The sequence below is a fragment of the Aphanomyces invadans genome (genome assembly GCF_000520115.1).
Source record: "Aphanomyces invadans strain NJM9701 unplaced genomic scaffold supercont1.55, whole genome shotgun sequence".
Classification (NCBI taxonomy): Eukaryota; Oomycota; class Saprolegniomycetes; order Saprolegniales; family Verrucalvaceae; genus Aphanomyces; species Aphanomyces invadans.
In genome coordinates, this window is record NW_008580200.1 from 259,507 (window position 1) to 275,625 (window position 16,119).

A 16,119-nucleotide genomic window follows, 5' to 3' on the forward strand; every position below is an offset into this window, starting at 1 on the left:
ATGGACATTTAGAAAAATTCCGCCAATTGGAAAGTGCACCTAACAACTATTTCGGACCAGAGTAGTAGATCTCGATGTGCCCTCAGTCCTGGGAAGACAAGCTCCCCTGCATTGCAAATCGCATCGTCACTGCCAACAAGGAAATGAGGCGGTAAGACTGCGAAGGATCCGGAATCCAGTGGCAAACCAGCAACAACTCTTCCGACGTATTATACAGCAAGTCTCGGGTTTCAAAGGGTTCGCATAGACGTGCTTCGGGTCACGCCGTTTTGTCCCGCCCTGGTCGGTTTGTGACTTGAAGAATGTCACGCCGATGGAGTCTCCTTCGTCAGTAAGGTGATCAATGCGTACTGTTGAAGTTGATTTTGAACGGCACATGAGGTTCCAGGTCAGCGTTAGGAAGAGGTGCGTGAAGCCGGCGTCAAGCTTCTTGAGACTTTGCTTGCAGAGTTCAACATATTGGTGGTATCGGAGGGGCTGCTTTCCACCAGCCTTGATCGATCCGGCCTGGGCCTCGCTCGCGCACAGTCTGCTGATACCTATTTGAAGCACATGATTGCCTTCGTCACATCATATTGTCACCCACCTTGAAAAGTAGCAGTAGCATCAGTGGCATATCCCGCACGGAGAGGTACGTTGTGTCTTTTGTAGTAGTCCTTGATCGCCGAACGATAACCTGAAAGGGTTTGAATTGAAACCTTGGCAATCTTGTACTTGTAAAGGACAATTCGGTGAAGTCTGCGTAGTCAAAGATGGCAAGGTTAATTGTGCCGTCGGTGTTCACTATGTGTGAGCGGCCGAACTCTCGAAGCCAAGCCACGATCTGGTTAACACCACTGCGACAGCCCTTCTTCGAGCTAATGGCGAGGCGGTTGTTTCGCAGGTCCTGTACTGTTGTTGACAGCTGACGGGACGTGTTGGTTTCCGAAGGGTCATGTGTTGCATCTGCCATGCTTGGGTCTTTGTTGCCAATCAATGGGTACAGGATTTCCGTCCGACGTTTTTGTGTACATTGCACCTTGTACTCCTTGACTTGCATTTTGTTTTGAAATTACATCCAAATGAACAAAAAGGTCGGGCGCTTCGTCCGACGATTACTTGAAGTATGCAAATGCTGTCCGACTTTTTGCACTAATGAGAGTTGTGTTGAGTGGGCATATTTAACATATTTTGCTCCTGTTGGAACTGTTGAAATTGATAAGTGACCAACTCGTCGTGTTCAGCATCTCTCGAGGAATTTCAACAGATACCTCATTCCTTTTGGTTGTCGCGAGATGCACTCAAGTTTGGGAAGCTCAAATTCGGCTGATCGCTGAGAGCTTACGGAAGAGAAACACCCCGTGTGAGCCTGGACTGTTCAATCACATGTGGTTTACCGATGCAACACTCTATCGGCCGAAGTTCGCGCGGGAGACAAGCAACGCCGCGCGCTGCATTGCCTTTTGTATCTTTCGTGTCGTCGTGTTTGGCCGACAGAACACTGGACGCGCATGAATCCGTCATTCATGCGCGTCGAAGGGATACATTATGTGGCATATATTCATTGCAAAATTCATGCAAATTTGACATAAGTAATTGTATATTGTCCATACAGGATTTGCACATTCATCGTACTACTAGTACTTCGAAGCATTTAGTTTGAGCACGATATTGTCAAAATATAACTTTCTATATAATATAAATCTTACTAGTATTGAAATTCGGAGCTTAGTTGTGCCTGTTCGGCGCGATCCCTCGTCACACGCCATGCCGGATGGCAAGTCCCACGAAGACTTGCTCCACGCCCAAGTCGCGCAGCGGGTCGATCGGCTTCGCATGTCGGTGAAGGAGCTATCCCATGGTCCGTGGTATCTCCCTCTTGGTGTAGCTCGTTGGGCTGGCGGCTAACGCTCTTCGAGCTGTGCGAGTGCTCAAGACATGCGAACATCCGCACCGCCCTGACGTCGATAGCGGGCTCCTGAATGAGCGCGAAGGTCCTCAAAGGTGACTGGACTGCTCGGTTCGTCTCCACTTCTGACGCATTGTCCAGCCGGATGCTCGCGAACAACGACCGTGGCGTGATCAAGGACGTTGAGGTGTTTGCACTCTAGACTTGCGCGAATCCTCATTGCCGTGTTTTGCAGCGTCTCCAAGGCATGTCGATTCTTGTCGTGGGACTCAATGGGATGGGATGCATGATCGCCGAGACATACTGCCGCAGGTACACTGTCACCCACGTCACTCACGTGGACGTACATGCACCCTTCTCTCCAGTGGCATCGGGACGATCTTCCTCTGCGACAACTCGAACGTGTTCAAGGCCGATTTGGGCCGCATGTTCTTTCGGCCGGACAGCGTCGGGTACACACGGATGGGGGAAGTCGAGTCGATGCTGCACGCCATCAACCACGATGTCCACGTCGAGCAGCTCCACGTCGATTTCTTCGACGCTGCATGGTGCCGCCGTCTCAATGTTGTACTGCGGCCTGCCCAGCGCCCGACACGACCGTCCACTTCACCGTTCGCAGAAGGACTTTTCACAACCACCCCGCCTCCGCTCGTCGTGTTCCTATGCGTGGACGAAGTGCACGTAACCAAATGCTTGAACGAGTGGGCGCTCGAGACGAACGTGCCTTTGGTACACGCAAAGATGGGCCCAGACGGCCTCTCTGGCACTGTCGTCACGTCAATTCGGGGCAAGATGCGGTGTTTGCTGGTGCGTGCGATCTCTGGACGCAACCGACGCCATCCATACACGTATTTCTAGTGCTATCAGCCAGCAACCCCGTCGTCGTCTCAAAGCTCCCAACGATCGCTTCGATCCGACTCGATCAGCACGCCTTCGTCGTCCGCTCAGCTCCACAAGAAAGCGCTGCCCATCCTTCCCGCGAGCTCTCCTTGCCTGCCCATGTTTGAATCGATCGTGGCCAGCATTGCCGCTCACAACGCTCTCAAGTACGTCCCGTCCATCTCACCGCGGATGCTCCGTGACCCGTGTGGTGCCAGACACATGCTCGGATTCGGGACAGTCTCGCCGTTTCTTCAATACTGTGGACTCCAGGAAGCGATCGAGCACGGTGCGATGCCCCCGTCGCCCCGTTTGGCGACGCCGCCTCCGCCTTCGGGAGGCCATGCCGACGATCACGCCGCCGCGGGAATGTGCGCCAGTCCTCTCTGCCGTGCCCACAACAGTGTTTTGTTTATGAGTAAACCCCGGAAGCGAAAAGACTCTTGCTAAAGTTGAATGCAGCATCCTGTCATGTCCCGCCGCACGCACAGTCGCCGGCCTTGATCCTCGCATTGGCCGAAGTCGATGCGGGGTCGAGCACGATCGGCGCGGCCGGAGGCGACAAAGCCACGGCGTGGGTTGGCGATGGTTGCGCGAGTTGTTTGGCCAGTTGCTCCTGTTGCTGCTTGATGCCGCGCGCGAGGTGGGATGCGTGTACGTTCAACAGGAGCTGACCCATGACTTCGTCGACGGGTTTCCCGGCCCACCTGAACGCGGTGCTGTTCATTTTGGCACTTGTTTTGGCAAAAAGGAGGCCATTCGAGTTGCAGAATGCCGCCACGTCCGCCTCGTTGACGAAGCTGGAAGGGCGTGGCTCCGCCCCCGTCACTACGCTCTCTGGCAGCTTGTCGATCATGTTTTCGACGACCAGAATGGACTTGATCGAGTCGCCAGCTACGTCTCGGAGGTCGGCGAGCCATCCCGCGAGCTTCTGGAAGCTTTCCGGCTCGGCTACATCGTACACGAGCAGCGCGCCGTCCGCACGGCGGTAATGCGACCTTGTCATGGCGCGATATCGCTCCTGGCCAGCTGTGTCCCAAACATACGCCTTGAGCATCTATGAACAACTGGTCATGAGCACCGGCGACCGGGAAGACGGAAAAGCGTGCCTTGACGGAAGTCAGGTCGGGATCGGGAACGTAAAGCGTGCCAAACTCCGCGTCAAGGGTAGCTGCCGGACGGTCCTGTGGCAAAAGTGTCATGTTGGACAATTCAGAGGGACGAGAGGGACGTGCCGAGAAGGCAGAGGCGCCGCCGACACCAACAGACAGTATGCTGCTCTTTCCAACGCCGGTCGTGCCCAGAAGAATTAACTTGTACACGTGCTCTGCCGTGTAGGTTGGTTGAGACCGAGGGGGCGGGGCGGCTTGCTCGACGGGGGTAGGCACAACCGGCGCCACAGGTGCGGGAGCGGCTGGTGCTGGCGTAGGAGTAGGAAGTGGTAAAACAGTAGCAAGAGGCGAGGCAATGGAAGGAGCTTCAGGCGCCGGTGTCACGGGCTGTGGAGGACTTAGAACTGTGACGTCGCGGGATTCCACTGGAGGCGAACGAGTGGCGGTTGGCGACGCGGGAAGAATCGATGTCGAGTCCGGCGATTCGTCAAGCAATCCGTCAATGTGCGCCTTGGTGAGCGACGTTCGGGTATACCGTCCATCCTTCAGTTCCTTTAAAGTGACAACCCCGGCTTCGACGTCCACGAAACGCAGCTTGACTGGACGCGGGACGGAGGTGAGTCTACGGGAAGGGGGTGTTGACTTGAGAGAGATGGCGCACGATGTTGTACGCACTGTCGAATCACTTGTTCGCAAGTTTGGTTGACAAGGTTCGTATCGTTGATGTGCGTCAGGTAGAGGCCGGCGCGGACCGCCCTGTCGATTCCATCAGTCCACGGCGGCGTGCATGGTCAACATACAAGTGCGCTTGCTCCGGCTTGAGGCTTTCGTTGTACAGCTGCGCTGGGCCCCACGTTGTCGGGTCCTGCGCACGTGGGACGTCGAGTACTTGAATCGTGTACACTCCGTTCCCCGTGTCGGGGAGCGGCGACGGGTAGAACTTGATCCCGTACTTGTCAGTGTTGAACTGCACACGGAACGCCACCTTCCACGGCACTAGATGCAAACCGTCAAGCGCATCCACGTTCTCCACGGCACCCCACGTACGTTGGGTGTGCTCATCCATCGCTGCCGCCGGCCGCGATCTAAGTTTGGGACAAGCTTGCGTTGACAGTTGCGTTTTGAAATAGATTGCACGGCATATGCGAAATCTTGAGTGGGCAACCTTGCGACAAACAATTCGAATCGCGAATAAAACGCCTGTCGAACCACACGTTAAACGCTACCACGGTGCCACGTGGAAGCGGGAAACGTTGCAGTAGTTGCAACTGCCGCCGCGATGTTCTGGAAGACGGAAATCCCCGCGCCGGATGAGCGGTAAGGAAGCGTCGGCCGGTGACGTCTGACCTGGTGCGTAGCATGCTCAAGACGATCGAGAAGCTTCAGCGTAAGGACGAGGTCTCCGACGGCTCGGCGTGTGACCTATGTCCGTGTAGTGAACGAGTCGGACCTCCGCACGCTTTACAAACGGTTCAGCAAGTCTGACAAAGAGGTAACCCGCGACCACCAAGCGACCAGTCGTCTCACCTGATCTGTGTAGTTCGTCCCCTCGATTCCAACGCGGCCTGCTCATGCGTTCTCTCGACCATAGCAACAGCGGATCGATCAACAGGACCGAGTTCTTTCGCAGCTTCCGAGAGGAACGAACGGCGGTGGGCGACGCCGTCTTTGCGCTTATCGGTGAGAGCGCGTCCCAATCCGTCGACTCGTTCTCCACCATGGCGCGATAGACATCGACAATAGCGGACAGCTCGACTTTAGCGAATACGTCGAAGCGCTTGGGGCGTTCTGCCTCCTCAACACGGACGAAGTTTTGAAGTGTACTATTCCTGTATGGCCTCCCCGTGCCGAATGAACGTCGCACTAGTCTGCTTCTTCGTGTTTGACCAAGACAAGAACGGGACGATTGAAGGGGTGGGCACTCGCATCGACTGCTCCAAGGGGCTAACGCCGCGCGATTGCTTTCGTAGATGGAGCTGGACGCACTTCTCGAGATGCTGCACGCCGACAATGCGACGAGCAACATGGCGGCCGCGATGGACAAGTTCGACTTCAACGGCGACGGCAAGGTACGGGCGCCACCGCTGCCACAACGAAAATTGACCTGGGCGGATGGGCGTGCAGGTAGACTTCCGCGAGTTTCAGATCCTGAACCAGCAGTTTCCGACGCTGCTTTACCCGGTCTACCGCCTCCAGCAAAGCATGAAGGTGCACTCGATGGGCGAAGCGTGGTGGAACAAGCGGGCGACCCTTCTCAGCCAGCTCAAGGACCTCCGCGAGAACGGCGATGCGACCGCGCTCGCCGCCGCCAAGGCCAAGGAGCAGCGGCGCAAGACCAGGTATTTGCGTCATCATTTTGAAAAAGGAACGGCCCCTCACGACAGTGTGCAGACAGAACATGGGGTGTTTGCGTTACTACTTGTGTCCGTGTCGGCGGAGCGCGTACGTCGTGGACGACTCGGGCATCACCGAGGAGGATCTTGTCGAAGAAGCCAAGAAGCGCGAGATTGAAGCGCAGCGCAAGCGTCTAGAAGATGCCATGGCTGCACGAGCGGTAGGACGGCGGCTCTCTGACAGCGCGACCGTGTTGTCATACAAGGCGAATGTAGCGAAAGGACAAGAAGCGCACAGAAGCCGCCGACGGGCGGAAAATTCTATCCAAGGAAGAGCGCAAGGAGCGCGCCAAGAAGCGGCGGCAGAGGGACATGAGGGACCTCCCGACGCGCAAATGAGGCAGCGCCGACAACCCTATTTATCGAACCTTCCTCGTCGACGCTGCTTCCTCTCCATGACATCGTTAAATTCGTGGCTTAATGCTGGATCTGGCGCGTTGACGTCTCTGGCAAGTACTTGTAAAACACGGCCCAGCACGCCGCATAGGACAACCCGTAAGCGGCAAAGGTGCCGCCGACGCCGAGGGCGGCAAAGAGGCTGAGGAGGGTGCCGTTAATGACGAGGGAGAAGCCGGACATGGCAAAGGTGCAGTAGCCCATGGATGTCGCGCGGACGACAGGGTCTTCGAACAGTTCCGACACGATCAGGACAAAGAGCAGCCCTGGTCCACACGTTTGGAAGAGCACGAGGAGGCCGAGGACCACGAGGAGAAGCAAGGCACGGGCGTCCAGCGACGCGTTCTCGGTTGCCGACGTGAATAGAACGGACGCGGCCAGGAAGCACACGACAACGATGCCGTGGCAGACCAGGTAGAAGGAACGGCGGGGAAAGGTTGACCGGAGGAAGATGGCAGCACCGCCGACGGACACGACGGACAACGACGAGAGACAGAGCCCGATGAGGTTGGCCGACACGCGAGACGAGCTCTGAATGAACTGGGAGATGATCGTGGGGCCGTAGAACAGCGTCAGGTCAATGGAGTTGTTCGAGTACGCTAGTAAGATGCCCACCACGAGCAGGGTGGCGTGGGAGAGCTGCGGCAGCGACGCCGAAGGCGCCGCCAGGAGATGTGGCTTTTCTGGCGCAGTTTGACGAGACGCTTCATGACGCCGCTCGGTGAAGTAGCCACTGAAGAAGCACGCCAGGGTGAACAGACCGGGGACCGCGCCAAGCGCGAATGTGAGGAGCCAATTCTCCGACAACAGCATCACGACGTAAGGAACGAGCGTGCCTGTGAGGACCCTACGATACTGTGAGCTTTCATGCAGCAGAAGGAGTATGAGGAGGCGTACCCGAGCTGGTAGAGCGAGATGCATCGGCCACGACGCGCGACGTCGACGGACTCGGAGATGTACATGGGGAGGATTAGGATCGAGAGCGCATTGCCGATGCCGGCACAGAGACGCCAGAACAAAAAGTACGAAAGCGACGAATGGAATGCCAGATTTCCGATAGCGCCAAAGACGCTCAAGGCACACGCGGCAATCGCCGTCGGGCGCCGGCCAAACGCGTCGGCGAGATGCCCGCCAGCAAGCATCGTAAGGGTGTCGCTCAACGTAGCCGACGCACTTGCCATCTCTTGCTGGGACGTGGTAAGATTCTAAGGACCACACACTCATGAGAAGATGCTGTTTCCGGTGGCTTGACAGACCAAGTCGTCGGCGAGGTACGGAAGCGATGGAGCAATACTAAGCATGGTTAAGGGGTCGACCTTCGAGACAGAAGACGCAAACTCACCTGACGTTGTACCCATAGATCATCCCGCCCACAAGGCTGAAGAAGAGCCATAACGCATAACAGGGCGTCGGAGCCTTGGACGATGGAAGGAGCGGCGCTGTGTCCATCCTGTCACGTTTGGAATTGACAGAATTCGAAAGGCGAGATCCATATTCATGAGAAATGCTTGAAAATTGAACTTCTTTTCACGATATTTTACGCTATTTGGTACATCCATTGGGAAAAGTGCAGTCGATCCAGGATGAGGAGAGGGATGGCGACCAAGGACGCGGTATACATCGTCCTGGATGGGCTCATTGGCACGACGCATGATCGCATCCTGTACACATACATCAACCAGCAAGGTTGGGAGCCCGTGTACTCTATCTTGGCGGACATTCAAAAGTACACGACGTTGCCCGACCGCGCCACGCGCCAAGCCCACGTACGCTCGTCGTTCCACTTTCTCGAATAGGCTCATCCACGCACCGTGAACCAGGCGGAATACATGGTCCAAACATTCCTCGCCAATCCCGATCCCGTCGTGGTGTCGCATTTGCACCTGACGGACGACGAGGGTTCGCCAGGTGTCGTATTCCAATCCGTGCTCGACGCCGTTGCGGACAACACGTGCACGTTGGACATGTGGAGTTCGCTCGAGAGCCGATTGAAGCGATCGCTTGACTGGACCGGGTTCTTCAGATCTGACATGTTCGGCGACCTGTGCAACGCGATCCGCGAACGTCATCCCATGACACTGCACGATGTGCTGGGCGACTGCGACGCGACACGTATTCGGTACCTCGAGCTCTATCTGCGCGAGTTCCACCACCCCGGGGACGTGAGCAACTTGCTCTTTTGGGTCGACGTCCAGACGACTTTTCTCCCTCTCGTGTCGCAGCCGGCGTCGTCCGCGTCGTCTTCGTTCTCGATGGCTCGATTCGAAGAGATCCAATCAACGGTCCGGCGCATCTTCAATGCCTACCTCGCCGACAACGCGACGAACCCAAGCGGCGCAACTGCCGGTGCCGTCTCCGATGATACGAAAAAGGACGTGCTCGCACGCATTTTGCTGTACCAGGGCGAGCCGTTCTCGCCACCGCGATATGCGACGCTGTTCAAAGCTGCGCAGGATCACGTGTGGAGGTGGCTCACGGCCAAGATCATGCCCAACTTTCAAAACTCGATGCTGTATATTCAATGGATGGTCGAGGTCGAGCGCGTGCAGGCTGACCCGTACCTCCACAAGGCGTATCAAGCCGTCGCGCCCGTTCATCCCATGCTCCACCAACCGTTCAAACAACCCAAGGGCACGCTGCTCATCCCGTTGTCGTCGTCACTACCCAAGCACTCTGACGTCTCTAACCCCACCGTGCTTCCAACTCTTGAAGCCGACACCTCGGTCTTCGCCAGGACGTTCGCTTTGCCGCCGGGGATTTTCGACCAAGTTCAAATTTTCATGCTCGCGCCAACGGATGACCCGCACCGCAAAGCGTCTTCGTTTGCAGATATACACGACAACGACCTGCATGTGGCATTTCGTGCGTGTTGGACCCGTCAACATAAACCCGCTCTCGATGTTCAGGTGCGATCCAGCGCCGCACAGACTCGTCGTCAGCAAGTGGGGTGTAGGCGTTTTGCGTGGATCCTCGACAGCCCGTGCTGCACGCGACGGCGGCGCCGCCACCAACCACCCACAGCTTTTTGCTTGCACGGCCGTCACCGGTTCATGGTCTTTGCGTGACGCAGTGGCGCCCCGTTGCGCCGCCATCGACGGCATATCTCCCGACGTGTACAACGTTCCTTTCTCGCACGTCGCTGTGGCATCTTCGGGCCGACTTGATCGCGGCAGCATGCACAGTCTTGGATCAGACCGAGGTGTCGTTCCATAGAGAAAGTGTTCGGTGTGGTGACTGGAGCTCGTGCAGGAGAACTGGACCGGTGCGACATGGCAAGGAGCGGATGTATCGTCGGCAGCCGAATCCCCGCTCCGCTTGGCGCCTCGCTTCAGAGCGTTTGTGGGAATGCCCGTCTGGCCCAACGATGCGCGCCAAGTCGACGTGGGTCGGTTGTTCCGCAACCTCCAGCTGCAAGTACGTGGCGTTCGATTTCAAACTCATTTCTCAGCGACCGTAGAACGCAGTCGCAGTTGTGACTGCGCTTCTCGTCGGCCATCGTATCTGGATCGTGTCGAGCTCTCGGAGCGTCCTCCTCGAGTCGACGGAAGCGTTGATGGCGCTCTTGACGCCATTCGAGTGGCCGGTACGATCATCCAGCGGTGTTGTCTTTTCAACGGTGATGGCGTGCGCAGTTCACGTATACGCCATGCTGTCCGTCGCCGCCGACCAAAGTCGTGGAGAGCCCCCATCCGTTCTGCATCGCCGTCGAAGGGTCGATTCAAATCAAGAGGCATCCGGATGCCGCCACCCATCGCATCCGTACGTCCCACTCACCAACGTTCGTGGTGGACGCTGACGAAAACTGTGCAGGCACCAGTCTGTGCAACTTGACTCGCGTCCATGCTGTGGTGCGAGATGGCCGAGGCGTGTGCTTTGCCGACGTTGGGGCGCGCGCGGTCCTCGTGGACTTGGATCATGACGAGGTGTATGTTCCGCTCAAGCACGACATCCCAGAAGCACCACGTAAGCAACGACACGATCGAATGGCCGACGACGATGCAATGATCGGTAGAGGGACTCGTCCGTGCGTTGGAACTGGCATGGCGTGGAGTGCTGCAACCGCGACTAGTTCATGCAGACCAATGTCGGTTCATGGAGACGACAACTCCTCCTGCCGCAACAGACGGAGTGTTGTTGGAATCTCCTCACGACCAAGGGCTCAAGACGAGCGCGCTGACGTTTCTCGAGGCTCTCTTCGGTCGAGTCATGGACTTTGTGCGGTCGTACCCCAACGACATTGACCTGGGCCGACATAAGCCTGCTATTCCGCTGGAAGGTCCCGACGGTTCAACTTGCTCGCACTTCGCAGTGTTTGACGTGGATGGATTCTTGGCTGCGTACGGACCGTCGTTCCCCCCTGCTCGTTGTCACTGAATGCATGCATGTAGACACATGGAGCTCGGGTGCCGCGACTTCTTTCGCCAAGTTTTCGCCACAGAGGTGCGCCCGTCCGCCCCCCTTGATCGCGGCCGGCTTCACGACCATGTAGATGTTTGTCAACTACTTGAAGCGGCAGTTGCGACGGTTTCAAATGTAGCCAGCCAATCCGTTGTCTTTCGATTTTTTCGACCAATCCACGCACGGCAGTTTCAAAAAATAGCCAATCAATGACATTTCCATGAAATGTCAGCCAATCAGATTGACCGAACGAGATTGCGAAAACTCCAGCGATCTTCCCTTGGGACATGGGTTCAAAAAGGATTCGCCAGCATCATGGCATGCCAAATGATGGCGCGCGGCGTCGAGCTGTTCACCCCGCCTCCGGTCCGTGCGTATGTACCGACCGCCGTCCACATCTCCCACGTGGACACCAAACCGATCCGGTTCTCCATCCACCTTCGCTGCGTCGACGACGGCATCTTCACCTACTTCGTCCAATGTAACCAATTCCCCTTTCGCAAGTACCTCCACTTGACGATCAAGATGGCGCGGGAGCTGCTTCGACGATTGCAAGCGTCCCCCGAAAAGCACGACGTCGGTCATCTTCAGCTGCCTCACCCCATTTTGGCCCGTCTACTTGTCGGCCGCCGTGACACTGCCCACCTCGTCCACGGATTCCTGCAGGTTGTGTTTGACAGCCCACGCATTCTCGCGGATCCGGTTCTCCATGATGCGTTTGGACTCACGGCGTCCGAAGCCGATACCCTCCTGGAAATTACGTTCCTCATGCAGGTATGGCGGCAACGAGACGCGCATCACCGCCACAAAGCCCTGCGCCGCGTTCGTTGTATCGTTCACGAAATGCAACGCCACGATTGGGAGTATGCGACCATGATTTGTCGCTTCCTTCATCATCAGCAAGCTTGCGACTGCAATCACCCGCTTCGGCTTCCACTTCTCGTCTACGATCACGACATGGTACGGAATCCACCCCTTCGCATCACGATCCCATCCGATGCTGGCTGTAGGAGTTTCATGTCGGCCTGCCCCACCACACGTCCCGCATCCATCGACCTGGTCATGTCGTCGGGCCTGGAGGAAAATGATATTTCTATCTTCATCCTTTGCCCAGCATCCACGGTGGCATGGTACTCCTTGACCCGTCTGGTGATATTCCGCTCGCCAGTTTCCATCTCAGTGGCAATTCAGTTCGCATTCGTCGCGCTGTTCCAACGTGCGCCACCCATGGCGACATGCTCTCGTCACCTCTGATCGATGTTCTCACAGCCGAGCGAGACAACGACGCAGCAGCTCCCACAACTGTATTCCATCAACTTGGGCTGCCTGGTCTAGTCTTCGGCCTCACCGACATCCGAGCAAACTCGATGTCTCTTGAAAGACATCAGTTCGTCATCACTGCAGTGGACAACACGGACTTCACCTTCTTTCTCGGGTCAGGTACAGCGATTACTCGGCGCCAAGGCGCGCCGTCCACGTACTCGTTTGTCGTGCATCCTGGCCACGACGTCGTTCTCATCGTCTCCATGTCGATCGCGCTGGCGCTGTTGGGTTGAGACGGTGGTCAAAATACACGCGCTTTAGTAAATGCAACTATTTCGGAATATCCGAAGAACTTCAAATGATTAAGTGCGAGAGCAACAACATGCTGAATATTGTACACAACCTTTGCCTTTGATTCCGGATTTTTGAGGATGCAGTGAAATTTTTGCGTGATTTTTCGATATCTCTGTATCTGCACTTTTTCAAGTGCAAATTTTTCTCTATCTGGTACCTCACAATGGTTGGCTTGTCATGGCGTTTTGTTGCCCTTGATGCGCAGCTTTAGTGCGATTTCAAATGTAGACAAAATAGTGGATTGTCACAGAAATGCAGAACATTTTGGTCACAATATCATGAGCGTGTCAAGATATTCTACTTCTTTTCACTGCGTAAAAATATACTACTTCCTCTGGGCCAAAATACTGTCAACATTTACTTTGAGGTGACCCCAAAAATCCATTTTTACTCGAAAATTCATATATCGCATCATTTAATAAAGAGTATTAAAGGAGGAAGGCAGTAGTGTTGTTAAATGAGCGCGAAAATAAGGTTTTGGCGGGAAAAATCGAGTTCAAAAATTCCCGACCATGTGAAATTTTTTAAACTAGTGGATGTGGATCGAAATAGTGTCACCATATCATACTGAATTCAAGTCAAATTGAAACCATGTCCATGGCAGTGGAACGAACAAGAGAACTCAAGGAGGAAGACAAGCACCAAGTCGTGAAGATGCTCAAGAGTCTCAGTGGCAACAAGTTGGCACATGGTGCTTACCAGAAGGCGGCAACCCGGTTTGGCCTTCACCGGGCAACGATTTCGAAGGTGTGGAAGCAGTTCAACAAGAATGACATGTGCTCAAAGAAGAAAGGACGTGTTGGCCGTCTCCTTCACTTGAAAAAGCAATCCAAGAGACGTAGTGGCACTCTCATGGCAAACGTTTCGCCCTCTGAGGTTGTCGAGATTTGATAGCTTAATGTCAATAAATTCTCATTGCATGAAGTGTATTTTAGCCAATTATATTCATTTTCGATTATTTTTAGCCAATAAGATACAAGTGGTGACAGTATTTCGAGAGGAGGCGTTTTTGATATGGTGACAGTATTTTGGCCCAGAGGAAGTACGTAGTACAATGTCTTTGGCAGTCAGACGGGGCGATCAAAAGAAAAAAGATGCGAACAAAAATTACCATATACTGAATATTATTAACCAGACATGTCGATATTGTCCAAGATGTCGCAAAATTCATCTTCGACTGCAGCGCTGATTTGGTGTGCGGCCGCCTTGCGCTTTTGCTTCCGCAACGCCTTCGCTCTTCGTCGTGCGATGAGGGCAGTCGGGATATTCAGAGCATCTTCCTTGAACTTTGGTCGGACGACTCCTCCGGTCTGCATCGACGTCTCATCGTCGGACTCGTCGTCGTCATTGTCCGAGTCATCGTCATCCGAATCAAGTCCATCGTAAATCGATGCCGCACGCCCCTTCGACTCTGCGTTCTTTTGGCTCAGAGTGACACTGCAGACTGGTCCAACGTCCATATCGTTCTCATCCTCGTTGTCGTCCTCGTCTTGCAGGTGTTCGACGGTCGGATTCAACGCCGCCAGATCAAAATCGTCGCCGAACGAGGAGACTATCGTGGCACCAACGTCCAACCGTGTGTCTTTGGCTGCTGGAGGAGGTGTGAAGAACGGGATTTTGCCGCGATTCCAATCCTGGAGAATGCTGCGTGCAACGGCTTTTCGGTCGGGGATTCCACCCTTTCCGAGCTTCCCGAGTTTCTGGGCCAAGTGGACGAGGAACTCGATCGTGTCGTTGAAGGGAGGAACTCCGTACAACGATTGGAGTTGTGCCTTTGAGCAGCGCTTCAGAATCACCTCGATGGCTGGGACCGGGTCGTTCAGGGACTCGGCGTTCACACAGTTGCGAAGAATCAGCGCGTCTTGGTCATGGGTGTCGAACACGATCCCAGGGCAGTCGATGAGTTTGACTTTGTTGTCGAGATGGATTTCTTGAATCACTTTAGTGTGGCCGGCAGTCGATGACACGCTCGCGGCCTTGCTTCGCTTCAACGAGTTGATCACGCTAGACTTGCCGACGTTTGGGTACCCGATGACGCCGACCGTGATGGACGTCTTGATGTTGTTGCTTCGGCAATAATTCTTGAGGAGCTGCATGAGGGGCTCGGTGCCGACGGCGCGGCTGCCTGCGATGATTTTGCCATTCGTTTTCTCGCCTTTGCCGCCGCCGCTGCTCGACGAAATGGTTTTCTGGTCTTGCGTCGACGCTTTGAACGCAATCGTTGGGTAGAACGTGCGCAGATACGCCAACCAGGGCTGCAACACCTCGGGAGGCACGAGATCAATCTTGTTCAGGACTAGAACCACTTTCTTTCCCTTGGTTCGCATCAAGTCCTCCATGTCGATTGTCCGGCAGCCCATCGGATCCCGCGCGTCTAAGATTTCAAGAATTACATCAGCGCGGTCCACCACCTTTTTCAACTCGCGCATGTACGCCTTGCGGGAGTTATCGTTAAGGTCGATCTCCTTGACGAACTCGTTCGCTTCGGCAGTGGCCTGGCGTTCCTGCTCGGCTTCAGCAAAGCTAGTGCTGGCGCTTGCCGCCTGTCCGACGAGCGACTCGAGGCTCATCTTCGTCTTGGTCAAGTTCGACGGCATGTTTGACATGCCGCGGTTCCGGTTGACCAGGTTGGCGCGGAGTTCTTTCTGTTTCAGCTTCATCTGTTGCCGGGCGAGGGATTTGGCGGCCGAGAGTTTCGGCGGTGCCACGCCCGGTGCAACAACTTGCTTTGCCTGTTGGGTGCGTAACGCATTGTTCAAGATGGACGAAGAAGCGGAGCACGCGGACTTGTTGCGCCGCTTCGCCTTGGCTTCGTTCCGCCGCGTCTGCTTGTCCTGCTTGTTGTTTGCCATGGCAGTGAAAATGACGCAGGACAGACAACCGCCGTGCCGATTTATTTAAAATGCATTTGAAATACAATCATCTTCAACCAACAGTATTTGAAACATATTAAAAATCAACTCAAAACTACCCAAACAATGGTTCGGCTCCAATGATTTGATTGCTTGACGCTGATTGGCCAACCTTCCTTCCACAATAGTATGACCATGGGATGGTGAGTTGTTCAGTACTAACATCGTCCCGACAAAGTTTAATCGTACACTCCAACGTTTCACTTCATATAGGAAGCCGACGTCAGGCCAACATGCTCTCCGGTGGGCGAAGATTCCATTCAGACTCAATACATTACATGAAGTACTTCCAAGCTTACCGGAGGGACAACTCTCAGGTATGACGAACAATGCTCACTGGCTTACACGATTTTCGTATAAAGTACTCGTTATGTACCTGTACAGTTTTATTAGACTGAAGTGAGGTTGAACTTCATGTTACACAAACAGTAAAAGTCCATGAACTTTAAAATACTCCATAACATGATTGCAAATATTCATAAATACAGGTTATCAAATGTTGCAAATACTAAATTCTATCAGGT

General features: G+C 54.8%; 8 protein-coding genes across 9 annotated transcripts; 5 read left to right on the top strand and 3 right to left on the bottom strand.

Annotated features, from left to right (window-relative positions):
• Positions 1 to 1,746: 1,746 nt before the first annotated feature.
• Positions 1,747 to 3,244, top strand: H310_13708 (hypothetical protein; the record flags this gene model as incomplete). The annotated part of the gene is made up of 7 exons (XM_008881335.1): positions 1,747 to 1,821; positions 1,868 to 1,983; positions 2,030 to 2,075; positions 2,124 to 2,200; positions 2,254 to 2,695; positions 2,747 to 2,934; positions 2,986 to 3,244. 7 exons carry the CDS (start codon positions 1,747 to 1,749, stop codon positions 3,215 to 3,217), a joined length of 1,176 nt encoding a protein of 391 aa, XP_008879557.1. The 3' UTR covers positions 3,218 to 3,244.
• Positions 3,132 to 4,992, bottom strand: H310_13709. Of its 2 annotated transcripts, XM_008881337.1 has the most exons (6): positions 4,927 to 4,992; positions 4,680 to 4,875; positions 4,555 to 4,635; positions 4,003 to 4,501; positions 3,877 to 3,951; positions 3,132 to 3,824 (listed from the first exon to the last, which is right to left on the bottom strand). In XM_008881337.1, the coding sequence occupies exons 1-6, from the start codon at positions 4,943 to 4,945 to the stop codon at positions 3,237 to 3,239; spliced, it is 1,458 nt and encodes a 485-aa protein (XP_008879559.1). In that variant the 5' UTR covers positions 4,946 to 4,992; the 3' UTR covers positions 3,132 to 3,236. The 2 variants fall into 2 exon arrangements, with proteins under 2 accessions (XP_008879559.1, XP_008879558.1); XM_008881336.1 differs by having other exon boundaries at positions 4,680 to 4,992.
• A 166-nt stretch (positions 4,993 to 5,158) lies between these two features.
• H310_13710 (hypothetical protein) lies at positions 5,159 to 6,611 on the top strand (the record flags this gene model as incomplete). Its single annotated transcript, XM_008881338.1, has 10 exons — positions 5,159 to 5,196; positions 5,238 to 5,266; positions 5,316 to 5,358; positions 5,420 to 5,559; positions 5,610 to 5,699; positions 5,747 to 5,793; positions 5,850 to 5,948; positions 6,004 to 6,218; positions 6,271 to 6,433; positions 6,489 to 6,611. The coding sequence occupies 10 exons, from the start codon at positions 5,159 to 5,161 to the stop codon at positions 6,609 to 6,611; spliced, it is 987 nt and encodes a 328-aa protein (XP_008879560.1).
• H310_13711 (hypothetical protein) lies at positions 6,505 to 8,136 on the bottom strand. The gene is made up of 4 exons (XM_008881339.1): positions 8,011 to 8,136; positions 7,925 to 7,961; positions 7,566 to 7,873; positions 6,505 to 7,515 (listed from the first exon to the last, which is right to left on the bottom strand). The coding sequence occupies exons 1-4, from the start codon at positions 8,115 to 8,117 to the stop codon at positions 6,690 to 6,692; spliced, it is 1,278 nt and encodes a 425-aa protein (XP_008879561.1). The 5' UTR covers positions 8,118 to 8,136; the 3' UTR covers positions 6,505 to 6,689.
• A 127-nt stretch (positions 8,137 to 8,263) lies between these two features.
• On the top strand, positions 8,264 to 11,205 carry H310_13712 (hypothetical protein; the record flags this gene model as incomplete). The annotated part of the gene is made up of 10 exons (XM_008881340.1): positions 8,264 to 8,434; positions 8,489 to 9,574; positions 9,622 to 9,867; positions 9,918 to 10,082; positions 10,126 to 10,251; positions 10,301 to 10,427; positions 10,479 to 10,631; positions 10,681 to 11,005; positions 11,057 to 11,108; positions 11,158 to 11,205. The coding sequence occupies 10 exons, from the start codon at positions 8,264 to 8,266 to the stop codon at positions 11,203 to 11,205; spliced, it is 2,499 nt and encodes an 832-aa protein (XP_008879562.1).
• Positions 11,206 to 11,291: 86 nt separating this feature from the next.
• On the top strand, positions 11,292 to 12,154 carry H310_13713 (hypothetical protein; the record flags this gene model as incomplete). The annotated part of the gene is made up of 2 exons (XM_008881341.1): positions 11,292 to 12,026; positions 12,077 to 12,154. 2 exons carry the CDS (start codon positions 11,292 to 11,294, stop codon positions 12,152 to 12,154), a joined length of 813 nt encoding a protein of 270 aa, XP_008879563.1.
• A 39-nt stretch (positions 12,155 to 12,193) lies between these two features.
• On the top strand, positions 12,194 to 12,622 carry H310_13714 (hypothetical protein; the record flags this gene model as incomplete). Its single annotated transcript, XM_008881342.1, has 1 exon — positions 12,194 to 12,622. One exon carries the CDS (start codon positions 12,194 to 12,196, stop codon positions 12,620 to 12,622), a length of 429 nt encoding a protein of 142 aa, XP_008879564.1.
• A 1,156-nt stretch (positions 12,623 to 13,778) lies between these two features.
• Positions 13,779 to 15,552, bottom strand: H310_13715 (hypothetical protein). The gene has a single exon (XM_008881343.1). The coding sequence runs from the start codon at positions 15,533 to 15,535 to the stop codon at positions 13,811 to 13,813; it is 1,725 nt and encodes a 574-aa protein (XP_008879565.1). The 5' UTR covers positions 15,536 to 15,552; the 3' UTR covers positions 13,779 to 13,810.
• Positions 15,553 to 16,119: the final 567 nt, after the last annotated feature.

What these genes read in the sequence shown, in the direction of transcription:
- H310_13709 (XM_008881336.1), bottom strand. Translation starts at nt 4,945, where the DNA reads ATGGATGAGCACACCCAACGTACGTGGGGTGCCGTGGAGAACGTGGAT. An exon ending in AAGCCGGAGCAAGCGCACTT is followed by an intron (nt 4,636 to 4,679) that starts GTATGTTGACCA and finishes TGGAATCGACAG; the next exon opens with GGCGGTCCGCGCCGGCCTCT. An exon ending in CCGACCTGACTTCCGTCAAG is followed by an intron (nt 3,825 to 3,876) that starts GCACGCTTTTCC and finishes AGTTGTTCATAG; the next exon opens with ATGCTCAAGGCGTATGTTTG.
- H310_13711 (XM_008881339.1), bottom strand. Translation starts at nt 8,117, where the DNA reads ATGGACACAGCGCCGCTCCTTCCATCGTCCAAGGCTCCGACGCCCTGT. An exon ending in ATCTATGGGTACAACGTCAG is followed by an intron (nt 7,962 to 8,010) that starts GTGAGTTTGCGT and finishes AACCATGCTTAG; the next exon opens with TATTGCTCCATCGCTTCCGT. An exon ending in CGTACCTCGCCGACGACTTG is followed by an intron (nt 7,874 to 7,924) that starts GTCTGTCAAGCC and finishes TGTGGTCCTTAG; the next exon opens with AATCTTACCACGTCCCAGCA.
- H310_13715 (XM_008881343.1), bottom strand. Translation starts at nt 15,535, where the DNA reads ATGGCAAACAACAAGCAGGACAAGCAGACGCGGCGGAACGAAGCCAAG.